This window comes from Lissotriton helveticus, chromosome 5_1 (genome assembly GCF_964261635.1).
Source record: "Lissotriton helveticus chromosome 5_1, aLisHel1.1, whole genome shotgun sequence".
Lineage (NCBI taxonomy): Eukaryota > Metazoa > Chordata > Amphibia > Caudata > Salamandridae > Lissotriton > Lissotriton helveticus.
Window position 1 is genome coordinate 89,385,189 of NC_136065.1, and position 15,393 is coordinate 89,400,581.

Sequence of the window (15,393 nt, forward strand, 5' to 3'; positions counted from 1 at the left end):
ATTCATATACATCAACCACGCCTCCTCCTCTCTGATTGGCTGCGGCGTGCCAAGCCTCCACGGTACTGGGCACTTTTCGAAATCTCTCGGAAACGCTGCATTTTGATTGGCCAGAAGGTTTGACAAATACGAGAGCCTTCAAGAAGCTGCTTGGTTAGCACCGCCCAGGCCTCTCCTGATTGGGCGACAGAGCTGAAACTTCGGGAAATGGCCAGAAATATGACAATCCTGAAGTTGTGATTGGTCGTAGGGCGTGTTCCACTGCGCGTGGCTACTTAGTGTATGCGGCCACAAGAGAATAAATACAGGAGCCGGTGAGAGACGCTGTCAGATCCGAGCAGGAGAACAGAGAAGACAGAGAGGAAGGACTAGAGGAGCCGCTTCCATCACCAGAGGAGAGAAGTCACAGAACAGCAGCCGAGAGGCCGTTTCCAATAAAGATTAAAAACAAAAGCGCAGACCAGCAGCCGAAAGAAGCCAAAAGGCAGGAACCTGTCGCAGCCTTCCCAGAATCACAAAAACCTCAGAAGATGTCTGCACCCAAGGGCGTCGCTATCGGCATCGACCTGGGCACCACCTATTCCTGCGTGGGGGTCTTCCAGCATGGCAAGGTGGCGATCATCGCCAACGACCAGGGCAACCGCACCACCCCCAGCTATGTGGCCTTCACAGACACCGAGATGCTCATCGGAGACGCCGCCAAGAACCAGGTGGCCCTCAACCCCCAGAACACCGTCTTTGATGCCAAGAGGCTTATTGGCAGGAAGTTTGCAGCTGCCCGCGTCCCCCACAGGGGGACATCAGCAGGGCAGCCCCCCTTAGTCCCATTAGTCGGAGCCCCCCCCCCCTTTCCGTCAGTCCTCGTGGAGGGGGAGGCTCGGGCAGTGCATCTGCCCCTCCCCCGGCCGGGTGCACCACCAGTGACGTGCATCCGGGGGAGGGCGCGTTGGGGGGCCGACCGGGTACTTAGGCCCCTGCAGCCCTGCATGCGACCTCTTTGCCGGTCATCTGCTTCCCTGGCTGCCCCTGTCCGGCCTCGGTACCGGTCGTCCTGCGCCTGCCTGCCACGCTGCACCCACCCTATCCTCGTACCCAGCAGCTTGGCAGGTGGCATGCTGTTTTGAATGTTCTAATGTTTCTTTTGTGTTGCAGGCGGAGTTACAGGGCGATCTGGAGGAAGACTGGTACAGTAAGGGTACCTCTGCGGCAGACGGGTACAGTAAGGCTACCTCTGCCTGGCACAGTAAGGGTGCCTGAGCCAAAGACCTGGAGCCGCAGGGAGGTTCCGGGAAAACCGCGACGGCGCCCGGTTATTCCTTCGGGCGGTTGAGGGGCCTTACCAACCGGGGGTGTGCCACACCATGCTCCGCCCTGAAAGGGGGGGCGGGAGTATAAGACTTGATCCATAAGGGGATCAGCAAAGGCTGCACTGTCCGGGCATCGACCCACCGTGCTGGATGGCTCTTAAGGCGGGCGGGGCAGCGAGGGGCTGCCTACCCTGGATCGTCCGTAAGATAACCCACAAAAACGTCATACTTTTGTTGTATGAAAATAAACCTGCAGCAGTTCATACCCATAACAATGTGTCCTGTGTAATCATTATATGGGCAAGTGTTTAAAATGCAGGGGGGAGCGAATGACGGTGTGGGCACTATGATGACGCGGTGGTGCAGGCGGACATGAAGCACTGGCCCTTCAAGGTGGTGAGCGATGGTGGGAAGCCCAAGGTGCAGGTGGAGTACAAAGGAGAGGACAAGACTTTCTCCCCTGAGGAGGTGTCTTCCATGGTGCTGACCAAGATGAAGGAGACTGCTGAGGCATACCTGGGCCACCCAGTCTCCAATGCCGTCATCACTGTGCCTGCTTACTTCAACGACTCCCAGAGGCAGGCCACTAAAGATGCAGGGGTTATCGCTGGCCTGAATGTGCTGAGGATCATCAATGAGCCCACAGCAGCAGCCATCGCCTATGGTCTGGACAAGAGTGGCAGGGGAGAGCGCAATGTCCTGATCTTTGACCTGGGTGGAGGTACCTTTGATGTTTCCATTCTAACAATTGATGATGGCATCTTTGAAGTCAAGGCTACAGCTGGAGACACCCACCTGGGAGGTGAAGACTTTGACAACCGCATGGTTAGTCAATTCATTGAGGAATTCAAGAGAAAGCACAAGAAGGACTTTATCCAAAACAAGAGGGCCGTTAGGAGGCTGAGAACTGCTTGTGAGAGAGCCAAGAGAACCCTGTCTTCCAGCACTCAGGCCAGCATCGAGATTGACTCACTCTTTGAAGGCATCGATTTCTACACTTCCATCACCAGAGCTCGCTTTGAGGAGCTGTGTGCTGACCTCTTCAGAGGAACTCTTGATCCTGTGGAGAAGGCTCTGAGAGATGCCAAGCTGGACAAAGGTCAGATCCATGAAGTTGTGCTTGTAGGAGGATCAACCCGCATCCCCAAAATCCCGAAACTGCTGCAGGACTTTTTCAATGGCAGAGAACTGAACAAAAGCATCAACCCAGACGAGGCTGTGGCCTACGGTGCAGCAGTGCAAGCTGCTATACTGATGGGTGATAAGTCTGAGAATGTGCAGGACCTGCTCCTTCTGAATGTAGCACCCCTCTCACTTGGGCTTGAGACTGCAGGTGGTGTGATGACTGTCCTTATCAAGCGTAACACCACCATCCCAACCAAGCAAACCCAGATCTTCACCACCTACTCCGATAACCAGCCTGGTGTCCTGATCCAAGTGTATGAGGGTGAACGAGCCATGACCAAGGACAATAATCTCCTGGGGAAATTTGATCTAAGCGGAATCCCACCAGCTCCTCGTGGTGTGCCACAGATTGAGGTGACCTTTGACATAGATGCCAATGGTATCCTGAATGTATCTGCTGTGGACAAGAGTTCAGGCAAACAGAACAAGATCACCATCACCAACGACAAGGGCCGGCTGAGCAAAGAGGAGATTGAGAGGATGTTGCAGGAGGCCGAGAGGTACAAAGCAGATGATGAAGTCCAGAGAGAGAAAATATGTTTGAAGAATTCACTGAAGTCCTACGCCTTCAACATGAAGAGTACTGTGGAGGGTGAGAACATGAAAGACAAGATCAGTGAGGACGACCGGAAGAAGATAGTGGACAAGTGTAACCAGACCATCTCCTGGCTGGAGAACAACCAGCTGGCAGAAAAGGAGGAGTATGAGCACCAGCAGAAAGAGCTGGAGAAGGTCTGTACTCCCATCATCACCAAACTCTACCAGGGCGGGATGTCTGGGGGAATGCCTGGTGCGAGCTGTGGAGCTCAAGCCCGCCACGGGAGCTCCAGCACTGGTCCCACCATCGAGGAGGTGGATTAATGATGGATTCTTCTCATGGTCCCAGCATTGTGGAGGTGGATGAATGATGGGCAGCAATGGACTCTTCTCATGGCTCCTCCATTGTGGAGGTGGTTTAGTGATGGACAATAATGGACTATTCCCATGGACCCACCATTAAGGAGGCGGATTAAAGATGGACTCTTCTCATAGTCCCTCCATTGTGGAGGTGGATGAATGAGGGACAATAATGGATTATTCCAATGGCCCCTCAATTGAGGAGGTGGATTAATCATAGGCAACAATGAGCCCTTGCATGGACACACAATTGAGAGAAAGTGGACTGAAAATGCTTCTGGCCCTTAACAGACTTTTCTAGGTCACCCAGAACATTCAATGGCCACAAGTTGCAGGTAATGCGTTTGTTTTACAATGAGAATGTTAATTTATTTGATCTTATAGCTACAATTTATAAAGACCATATTGCTTACATATGTTGTATATTTTATTTTTGTAATAAAATGATTGAACTGCACACCTTTGTCTCTACTTTTAATTTACCTTAGTTAATGTGTTTTGTCTTGGGGTTAGTTAGTGTGTACTTTTGTGAAATTGGAACCTGTATATATTGCATAAAGGGTGGGGGGAGGTGGAGGGAGTTGAGACCTGACAATGTTTTTAGCTAATGCACTGTTCTATAAACTCCAAAAAGCAGCTTCATAAAATGTTTTGTCCTCTGTTGTATGAATGACAAGTCAAATAGGGCAAGATTAAAGGAAACTGCACATTATGTAGGGGTGTTGAGTAGTGTGGGAAGAGGCCACACAGAACGAGGTGAGTACACTGTGTGTGAGAACCAGAGCTTTAAAATGTGGAATTATTATGAAACCTATACAATAACTTATACATGATCAACACGTGTTTACACATGCTGCTGAACTTGGTGTGGGTTTCCATTTAACGTCTGCACAGTGCCAAGCATTTCTTGAAGACGTGATTGACTTAATTTTATCCTCTAAAATCAGTGCAGAAAACACAGTAAGCAAGAAGAAGGTTCATGTGGCAAATATGAGTGTTCTAAAGATCCTGATACTATAAAGGTGCACAAGAGTACCTGGGGCATCATAGATGAAAGGTGCCAGGATCCAGATAGCAGAGCCAGGACCGGTGGGGGTCCGAGAGCAGAGAGGGTGGTAGAGAAGACGAAAAGCACAAGGAAGGGAGACAGCAGGGGTTGGGGCAGTATGGCTGGTACAGAAGAGAAAAAGAATACCAAGAGGGAATTAAGCAACCAGTGATGGAAGAACTAGAGATTAGAAATATATGCGGGCATCTACAACAGCCGGGGTATGCAAAGGGGCGAAGAGACCAGAAGGAAGGGAGAGGGAATGTCATACAGAATCCAGGAAATGCAAGAGGTTAGAATCATTAGAGGGGGAGGAGGACGACACTCAGAGCAAGGAGGGAAGAAGGTCACAGACAGAAGCCTTAGTGTGCAGAAGAGGGAACAGGGGGTCTAGGTGGCACACGTAGAGAAGGGGAGCATCAACAGGTGGGCACAGCTGTGTGTAAGTGGCTGAAGGGGTCTGAGAGCAGAACGTTGTAGGGACCCGTAAAGTACAAACAGAAAAGCAAGTGTAGGGTCAGAAAGTAGAAAGTCGTAGGGAACCTGGGGAGTGCAAACAGATCAGCTGCTGGAGGGTTCAGAAAGAAGAAACTTGTAGGAAATCAAGGGAGTACAAAGAGAACAGCCGCTGCAGGGTCAGAAAGCAGAAGCTGTAGGGGACTGGGGAGTACAAACAAAACAGCAGCTGAGGGATCAGAAAATAGAAGGTTTTGGGGACATGGGGAGTACAAACTGAACTGCCACTGTAGGGTTCAGAAAGTAGAAGGTTGTAGGGGACATGGAGAGTACAAACTGAACTGCCACTGTAGGGTTCAGAAAGTAGAAGGTGTAGCGTTACCCTTGGGAGAACCAACAGAGACTAAAGTGTCAGAGGCCAGAAGGGGGAGGAGGACACCCAGGGAGTACAGGGTAGTAAAGCAGAGCAGTCCGAGGCTTCCTCCGAGAGGTGGTGTGGGGTTAGAGACCAGAACACAATAAGATATAATAAATCAAGTTTTGCGCAGTGCTTTATCTTATAGAAAAGAAAGGTGATTTATTTATCTGAACAGCACAATGCTGCACATGAAAAATAACACAAGAGGCACATGCAGGTATAGACAGGGTCTGAAAATGGGTACAGCGTTAGTAAGGGGGAGATCAGTGACGTGTAACCCAATCCCAGTCATGAATCCAAATTATGTAGGTGTTTGGATTGGCCAGATGCATGCTTGGCTTTCCAGTACATTTTGGGGAGTCACCAGTGGTGGCTGGGTACAAACCCAACCGTCTGAGCCACCACACTCTGGTGACTTCCTCTGGTCTTGCTGGCCCAATCTCTGCCCCCCCAAAAGAGGACCAGAGATCCCACCCCAGAAAGATGTTAATCCTGTGGGTGAAAGGAAACTGTGTTCCAAAGGCCAGGGATTAGGTTAGCGGGAGTCCGATGGGGACTCATGGTGAAGCCTAGTGTCTGTGCACCAGGATCCTGAGCCCAGGCAATGAGAGAATTCAGGCAACGTTACTTGTGAACGGCTGCTGTCTGCAGCACTCACACAGTTCAAGAGTCACTTGGGTGATTCCTTCAAAGCAGCAGCAGGGTAACTCCGGGGGATTGTGGTACATTGGGCTCCACGGCTATCCTGCTCCTTCAGGCTAGAAGGAAGGACAAGAATATTGTTTCAAAATTATCCAGGACAAGAATATCGTGAAGGTCATTTTCTATGGGTGAGTACAGTTTTACTATATATAATTCCACATATACGAACCTTGACAATATATTATCTTCAAGCTACGTAGATCTGGAGCTAAGAATAGTACATTTATACTTAACCTATTTGCACTTACCTACTTGATACTTTTATCCTCTATATTTTTGACACAATATTCTGTCCACACGATGTTTATGTTTCCGATATTCTGTCACTGATCCGTGCTTGGACACTGGGCTGGGGAGTCCTCTTCTAGGGAGCCCCCTTCTGCCAGAGTACCTTGTGTACCACTTCCTGGTTACAAAGTAGTCCTCATCCCTCAAGGGTTTTCCAAACAGCACTTCCGGCAGGATACAAGACTTCTCAGGTGTGTGTTCAACCTGAAGGGAAGCCGGAAATCATCGATCCTCACGCTGGAGATCAATGGTATCTCGGATACGTGGCGTTTCCACGTCCTTGGTCAAGAGTCTCCTGGCACACTGTCCTGGTCTTCCATCAATATTTATGTCCCGTTGGCACTGCCTCTCTCTTTATTCTGGTTTTGGGTATTTGCCGCCATTGTTTCAGAATCAAGGGCTGAAGCTGGGTGTGTCTTGACGGTGAATATAAAACAATGGTTCAAGAGGGAGATGGTCTACCTAACAACTACACTAACACTACACAGCAGTCATTCTGAGGGATAAAGGAAGGAGGAGGAGCTAGGGCTGCCTCTGCGCCACCAATGACTAGCTGCCCCCTACTATCTCTTCACTGGGTCATAGGAAGAGGGTTCCAGGGCCCTCTACCAAATCAGAAAAGTATCTCAGCTGGCCAAACTCACCTCTATCTAGTCAACCATTCACATACACAGAGCTCTACAAGGGATTCCTGTCCACCGTTCAGCAAAAACACACACAAGCTCAACATAGATCCGACTTGCCTGCATTTGCACACTCCTCTCCGCAGCCAGGTTCCAAAGCGACACGCAGAGGATTTGGTTGAGGGAAACTCAAGCAGCTTTTTAAAACAAGTAAGAGATACAAAGAGGTGAGACCAAAAAGAGACGTGGTACAGAACGAGGTTTAAGGTAGAGATGTAGAGGTAGACAGAAAGTGTTAAAGAGAGTGGTATTGAGAGAGGGGCCCAGTAGATATAGGTGAGGTGACGGGAGGTAGAACAGGATGAATAGATACAGAGATGTGAGGAAACAGGTGTTCTTCAGGTTTAAGCCCCACTTTGTGCCCCCATTTTGACTACCAGGTACTTGTGTAATGGCTCTGAGATGCCCTGAGCCCTGCTAAACAGGACTCAGTGCATGTGCTCTGACCCTTAAGGTGGTGCATGTTTAATTGGCTTGTCCCCAATTGTCATAACCAAACTTACTTGTAAGTCCCTAGGTTATGGTTATTGTATCCCTCCCTCCCTGTGTGACTCCCTTTGCCGTGACTTGACCTCTTGAACAACGCCCCACCCTCTCATACGGGCTCTCTCTCCAATTCTATCAGTGAAAATCCTCTCCCCCCCACAGTCACTTTGGCCCAACCACTAACCCCGCCCCCTGTTATCCTAGCGGTGACACTGCCCATCCCAGCGAGACTCCTTCCCCCTCCTTGTCAGTAAGGACTATCCACAGGTCCTTACATTTGGTTTCCCCTCCCCATGTGGAACCTTCCCCCCCTTGCCTAAGATTGACCGCTCAATCTCCATCTCTCCGCAACTATAGACCACCCCTGTACCTACCTGCACACCAGTTCCTAATTTAAATACACTTCCTATACAATTCCCTCTCTTCTGCTCCCTTCGGCTCTCTTATCCTGACCTAATAGCTCAACTTCTAACAAAATACTTCCCAAGCGATGCAATGAGACCTACTCTCTTAATTCTCCCTATCTCCCCCACTCCCCTAAATCTTCCCCAGCCCGCATAGTGGATTCAAAGCCCATCTCTCAGAACTTATTAAATTCAGTCCAAAGTCCTGTGACCTCCTGCCTAATGTGTGGGTTCCCTCCCCTGTCTATGATCTCACCCCCCTCTATGGGATATTCCGCACTAGTCAACACTTCCCCAACCTTGCCACCCGCCTCCTTCACTCTGGGAATCCCCACAAGCTCTATAGCACAGATGCTGAACAGAATTGAACTTAAACTCAACTCCTTGGCTTCAGAATTAATTCTTCTTAGAGGGGATCTCTCCAACCTTAACCCCCGAGCTCGCACAAACTCTTTTGTCACTTCTCCCAAAAGTTCTCACAACTTCTCTGAATATTCCCAGTGACCGACCATCCCCCTTTGCAGTAAGGCGCACAGGCCATATCGTGCTGTCTGCCCTTTCTCTACTGGTGACCTTAATTCCTTCAACAATTCATATCTCACTAAGTCTCAGTCTACTAATTCTCTCCCCATCTCCAGCATTCCAGGAGTAGTGGGTGTCAACCGATTGACTCCATTCTACTATCAATTCGCCTAGACCTCCTGCACAACTCACCACCATTCCCCCCTCAAATCAGCCAATCACAACTCTCATCCTCTTTCTTGTATGCTCGTTAACTGTAGATCTGCAGCACTTCATGCTACGGAGATCTCTGAAACCACCCTCAGTGAGGCTATTGACATCGCTTTCCTCACGAAAACCCGGCTCAATGACCATTCTCTGGTCATCCTGGACCAACTCACTCCCCCGGGCTATTCTATCATTAGACAGGATAGATCTGATAGAACTGGTGGGGGCCTAGCAATAATCTATAAAGTTGAGCTTCAAATCCTCCCTTTGAAAAAATCTGAATACCAAACCTTTGAATACCTTGGCGTTGAACTCCATGCCAAAGGCTAGGGGAGAGGAGTTGGCCTAACGGCTAGGGTGCTCGACCTCGGACCTGGGGATCTGGGTTCGAGTCTCGACGCCAAAACCTCCTGTGATTCTGGGCAAATCACGTAATCTCCCCGTGCCTAAAATGAAAGTGTGTCCTCATGTAACGTAACTGGAAAAATATGTAAAGCGCTCTGATACCCGATTCGGTTCGGGTCTAGTTCGCGCTATATAAAACTGCAAAAAAAATAAAATAAAAAAGAGGCTTCCCTCCGCTAAGATTGCACAAGATCTACCATCCTCCGGGTGAGCTTCCACTCTTTGCTGAGGAGTTATCTGACCTTCTTACTCATCACTCCCTGTCGGACTCGAAGAATCTGTTTTTAGGAGACTACAACATTCACTGGAATAACCCGGATGACCCCACTGTGAGGGGCCTCGCTAACCTTATTGAGATGAACGACCTAAAGCAACTCTGCAATAAACCTACCCATATTAAAAGTGCCACACTTGATGCAATCATCTCTAACACTGACTTGGTCTCCCTCAAGGACATCTCCCCCATTGATTGGTCAGACCACCACCTCATTCTTTTCAATATCTTTACCTCCATCTCTCCCCAACCAGCATTAAATAACAAACCCAAGATTTGGACTAGAAACCTCAATCAAGTCACCCCCTATCGAACTTGAGTCTAAAATTCAAGCCCACCTGCAACTTCTGCCGCACTCCCAAAATGCACATGAACTTACTGAACATTTCAACAAGGCTATATCCGATGCCCTTGACCAAGTAGCTCTGCTTAAACTCAAACAACAAAGAGCAATCCAATCTAAGTCTTGGTTCAATCCGGAACTTAACAAGGAAAGAAGACAACTTAGACTAGCAGAAAGATCATGGAAACAACACCCCTCGCCCTCTCTCTTCGCTCTTCTCAAATCTTCAAGATCAACATACAAGAAACACATTTTCATGGAAAAGGCATCCTTCTTTCGTTTCCAACTAGATTGTGCTAAAAATAGATCCAGAGAACTCTTTTACATTGTCCGAAGACAAGCTTCTTCTGCCCCTCCTGAACTGACTCCCACTAATGAAAGATGTGAGGAATTTGCAAAATTCTTCATGGATAAAATTGCTAAAATTGACCAATACTTCCTGCAAAACCTGACCTTTCCCAACCTCTACTCTTCTCTCAACTCCCTCCCCCCCTCTTCCCTCGGCTAACCCCCCTTCTAATCCTTTCCTTCACCAATCGACTCCAACTGGCTCTGAAGGCAACATTTCCAACACACAATTGAAAAATGGCGCCTCTTGATCAAATTTAAAACCCATGACTGAGCTTGAAGTTTTCAATATCATTGCGAAATTAAAGCCGACCTCTCATACCAAAGACCCTCTCATGGCAAAACTAATGCATTCCCTGAACAACATCATTGCCCCTTTTTGGACAAAAATTATTAACACCTCCTTTGCCTCTGAGTGTGTCCCTAACTCCTTTCAACTTGGGCAAATCGCTCCCATCCCAAAGAATCCCAAGGCAGACCCAAATGATCCCAGTCACCTTCATCCCATCTCCAACCTCCCTCTCCTAGCCAAGACTATGGATAAATGTGTCTTACTTCAACTTAACAGCCACATGGATAAATACAACTTACTTGACACCTTTCAATCTGGTGTCAGGAAAGGCTGCAGGACTGAAACTGCCATACTAAACATTGCCAACGGCATTCATCATTCGCTAGATCGCTTATCATCTTCGACTGCATTTTTTACAGTTAATCACTCCTCCTTACTTGAATCTCTCAAGTCCCGCTCAGGACTCAATGGCACTGTCCTTAAATGGTTCTCCTCCTCCCTCCAACACCGAACTCAACAAATTAAAATTAACTCCTACCTCTCCAATCCCACCCCGGTCTCTCTGTGTGTCCCCCAGGGCTCAATTATCTCCCCTCTCTCTTCAACCTCTTCATGGTGCCCCTTGCCATAATTTTGAATCAAGCAGGGATAAATTATAACCTTTATACTGATGACACGCAACTCTACTATAAACCCTAAGCACGATTCAATCTTGGTTTTTCTCTAACCATTAAAAACTGAAACCGAACAAAACAGAAATCATTCCATTCTCTCCTAAAAGTAACCGTCTTCCTATCCAAGGCTGGATCTCCGACCTCAACGCCCTGAACTGTCCTCTCAATCTTTCAAACTCCGCTAAATCACTTGGTGTCATCTTAGACAACAATCTGACTCTGAAGGACCATATCAAAAATTCAGCCAAAGGAGCACTTTTCACTCTTAAACACCTCAAAAACATCAAACCCCGTCATCTCGCAAGATGACTTTAAGTTGGTCGTCCAATCACTAGTTCTCTTGAAACTTGATTATGGCAATGCTATTCTTACTGGTACCCCTATATCTCACCTGGCCCCCCTTAGAGCAGTGCTCAACTTGGCTGCTAGGCTGATTACCAACTGCAAACGCTTTGACCACATCACACCTGCCCTTGAAGGACTGGACTTTTAACAGAACCAGCGGTGCCAGGGAACAACACCTATAACCTTCATGGGATACCTGTTTCGGCGCACAATGACAGAGACACGGGACACTTCCTTCGGCGTCAAAGATCAGCGTTTATTTACTGCAGGGAAACAAGAGTCATTAGAAGTACATCGGCATGTAGGTTCTGCGAGTCTGCTTCAAATTGCATATGTAGGTCGCTCCCTTTTATACAAAATGTTGCCATTGCACAACATGCGAACAAAAGATTACAATTCAGTTCCCACAGTAAACTTCAAAAGGGTCGCTTTCATGTGTTCAGAATCCCGGAACATAATTACAGTAGCAATGCCGGTTCCCAACTGTAAAAGTACATCTTCCCACCATTAGGCACACCCATTAGAGTTGTAAATGACCAAGAAGAAGAGACAAGAGTAGCTGCAAGGAAGTCAGACACGTGTAGAGAAAAGAGTGTGGGGGTAATATCGGAGGATCAAAGAGTTGGATCCCATCTCCTGCACGGCTGTCACAATAGGCCGGCACGGCCAGATTACCCTCAAGCTGAGCCATCTGCCTTCGTTGTGTCATTCCTCCGGCCATAAAGACGCATGAAAGGAATATGCGTCTTCCGCAAGGCTTGGGAACTAGAGGGTCAGGGGGCGAACAGTTACCTGCTCGCTGACTACGTGAGGGCAAGAAACAAAATGGATGCCTTATCTAAAATGGAACCCGAGGGTTCAGATGAAGAATCCGTAATATTAGGCGAACCCTAACAGGTAGTGTAGCGAGAATGCATACACTTACCGACCTCACCATTTACGGTTCGTAGATACCAAACTCGTCCATATTCGGTAATGCCCAGAACGTTGTAATAATTTTTACGGAACCTCACCCTCAAATCCCTTAAATGGCTCCCCATTGAAGGAAGATGCATCTGCAAGACTGTCTGCATCACCCAAAAAGCTCTTCACACGCAGTCTACAGTTTATTTAACCAATAAACTCTCAAGAGCCGAAACCTCCAGAACGTTGAGAAGCTCAAATGCTCTTCACCTCGATCCGCCACTACTAAAAAAGAAAGCCACCCAGACTTGTTCCTTCTCAGGAAATGCGCCTAGCATCTGGAATGCCCTTCCGATAGACCTTCGATGCAACCCGTCCTACCTCGCTTCAAAAGAGACCTTAAACAACTGCTCCTCAACAAATATTTGAGTCAATAAACTTCTTTCTGTTCTGTATATCCTTTGCGCACCTGAACAGGCTATCTTCTCTCTTCCCTTTAGACCTTTTCGTCTTCTAGGATATCTTCTCCCTTCCGTTTAGACCTTTTCTTCTTCCGTGCATGCTACCTTTTATCTACTCCTGCCAGTGCTCCCCCCAGGTATTTCACCTATTTCCATTGACACTAACTTCTGGTCTGTTGTGCTTTGGTGTTGCACTCTCCCTGGACTTGCTTAGCTGTCCTTCCCTCTCTTTTGTTAACCCTCCCCTCCTACCCTACAATTGTTTTTTGGTTATAGTTTATTGTGTGCTCCTAGGCTCCACTTCCCCGATTTCATTTAACTTTATGCAATTCTTGAATACGTACTACCTGTGCCTCTTTCCTGTTCTTTTGTTTGTGAGATTCCCTTGTACGTGATTTTATTCACTTGGAACTACTGCACCAATGTTTATTACCTTTACCTTGCACATGTGAAGCGCTCGGATACCTCCGGGTCTAGCCAGCGCAATAGAAACGTTTTTTAAATAAATAAATAAGTACCAGGGGTACCCTAAGGTCTGCGGGTTTAGGTGTCTCTCCTGGACAGCAGCACTAGTAGTGCCCCCACGAGTACGATAAGATAAAACCTGGCTCACAGTCTGCCACTGTAGACTGGAAGGACAGTTTAAAACTGTAACTCAACTTTGCCATTTAAGTAATGGCAAAGCCCAAACCTCCCTTTTTAATGTATGTAAGTCATCCCTATGGCAGTCCTAACAAGCCCTAAGGCAGTGAGCTGTATGTTAAAAAGTGGACCCGGTTACATGTTTCAGCAATAAAAACCCTACATTGTTGTTTTCACTATGGAATGACTAGTTGCCCTATTGGCAAGTACAGTGTTATAGGCTGGCCCCAAGGCCTGCTAACTTCTGAATGGGGCTAATAAGATTGGCACTGTTTGGTATCAAAATAATCAGTGCACTACATTTGATATCATGGTTAAATCAAATTTAATGTCACTGGTGGCAAAAGTGCAACTTTAAAAGCTACCACTTTAGTTGCCCAAGGTTTCCAGTGCTAGTTTACTGATGTACACAGGGCTGGGGAGGCGTGCTAATGTCTCTTGGAATGGACACAATTGGGGCCTGCATGGGAGAGATGTGTTACCTCCCGTCTGCAGGAAGTCTTACAGGAGCATCAAAGGAGAATCAAAGGAGAAGCCATCTTTGAGGGCAAATGGGTACTACTTAGGAGAGGGGCGCTCTATTGTTTAGCAGACAGGCTGGCACTGGGGACAGAAGAGAAGAAGCTGGTTGTTAAACCGGAACTCAGATCTCGACTGACTTAGAAGAAGGACTGCCCTGCTGCATTGAGAACCAGGCAAGGAGTAGCTGCGCCATTGAAGACTGCACTTGCTGCACCTGGTGGCTAGAGAAGAGATGGGCTGTGCCTGCTCTGTCCTGCTTAAGGAGAAGCTATCTCCTGAGCCCAGTCAAGCCATGAGACAAAAAGGGCCAGCTGACTGGCCTCCTGCTCACAGCACAGGAATACAGCTGAAGAAACCTACTGGGGCAAATTGGTAGTGAAAAGTTTTCAAGCTGCTACCACAGCTGCCGTGCAGCACCAAGGACCAAGACCCGAATGACAGAGTTTTTTTTTTGTTTTGTATGATTTTTATTAGCATTTTAAAGAACAAAGCAACGTACATTGATTTGGAGCCATATGAGAAATCTCAGCCTATTAGTACATTTCTGCAATATAGTCGTCTCCCCCTTCTCTCCCTCCCTTCCTCTCAGGTCTCCATGTGTGTGGAACTAGTAATTCCGTAAAGCATTGCGTTAGGGTCATTGGTAGTGGGTCAGGTGGACTATAATCACACAGGGTCTGTATGAGGACACCACAGGCAGTGTATTTGCTATGACAGGGCCCTACTCATCTATGTCAAGATTCCTCCACCTTTCTGATCTATGGTGGTAACTCATCTGGCGGCATCAATAATTCAGTGAGCATTGCCGGCCACGCCCTCATGTCTTCCTCCAATTTCTCATCCCTGCGCGTTTGCTTCATATGACACCCCTCAGCATTAATCTATTCAGCCATATCTCTGAGCCAGTTCTCAACCTTCGGGTGACTGGGGAACAACCACCACATCACAATCGTGCGTTTAGCCAAGAGCAACCTCAAAATGAGGAATTTCCTTCTCAGCTTTTTCTTCTTGAGGAGCAGGATGTGCCCCAGTAGCACTGGGTTATCTCCCTAGGGATCTCCCATCCTGTGACCGATTTAAGCCTCTGTATGATGGATTGCCAGAAGCTATCTATGTCGGGGCAGCTCCAAAGCATGTGCAGGAAATCAGCAGACTGCCCCCCCACATCTGGGACACTCTGCTGATCTCTCCGGGTTTATGGCCTGCAGCCGTATAGGGGTTAGATATACCTGATGGATCACAATATATTGGAGTAACTTGAACGGTAAATTGGTAGAGGGGGTTTTAAGCCCCTCATGAAATGTCTCCCACGTGCTTGTGTCAAGAGGCGTAGTGCAGTCTGGCGTTGCAGGGGGCGCAAGGTACAGGGGTTCTGGCGCTGGGCGCGGTCCAGGCGCGGACGGGCGCAGACGGGCTTGCCTTTGGCGCGCCTTTGGCGCACCAGCGGCGTGAACGCTGCGCGGCCTCCATAAGAGGCGAAGTGGGAGGGAGGAGCAGCTGGGAGGCGGGAGCGGGGCGGCCAATGGGCTAGGGCACGGGACAACAGAAGGCAAAAGGGGGCGGGCCGCAGGGGAGCAGCGG

General features: G+C 48.2%; 1 protein-coding gene across 1 annotated transcript; it reads left to right on the forward strand.

Moving 5' to 3' along the window:
- The first annotated feature begins 530 nt into the window (after positions 1-530).
- On the forward strand, positions 531-3,395 carry LOC144752981 (heat shock 70 kDa protein-like). Its single transcript, XM_078640791.1, has 2 exons — positions 531-769; positions 1,655-3,395. Exons 1-2 carry the CDS (start codon positions 531-533, stop codon positions 3,351-3,353), a joined length of 1,938 nt encoding a protein of 645 aa, XP_078496917.1. The 3' UTR covers positions 3,354-3,395.
- The last annotated feature ends 11,998 nt before the right edge of the window (positions 3,396-15,393 follow it).

Bases quoted from the DNA above. Each gene is read 5' to 3' on its own strand.
- LOC144752981 (XM_078640791.1), top strand. From the start codon at position 531: ATGTCTGCACCCAAGGGCGTCGCTATCGGCATCGACCTGGGCACCACC. The intron at 770-1,654 runs TGCAGCTGCCCG...GTGTGGGCACTA, and splicing joins AGGCTTATTGGCAGGAAGTT to TGATGACGCGGTGGTGCAGG.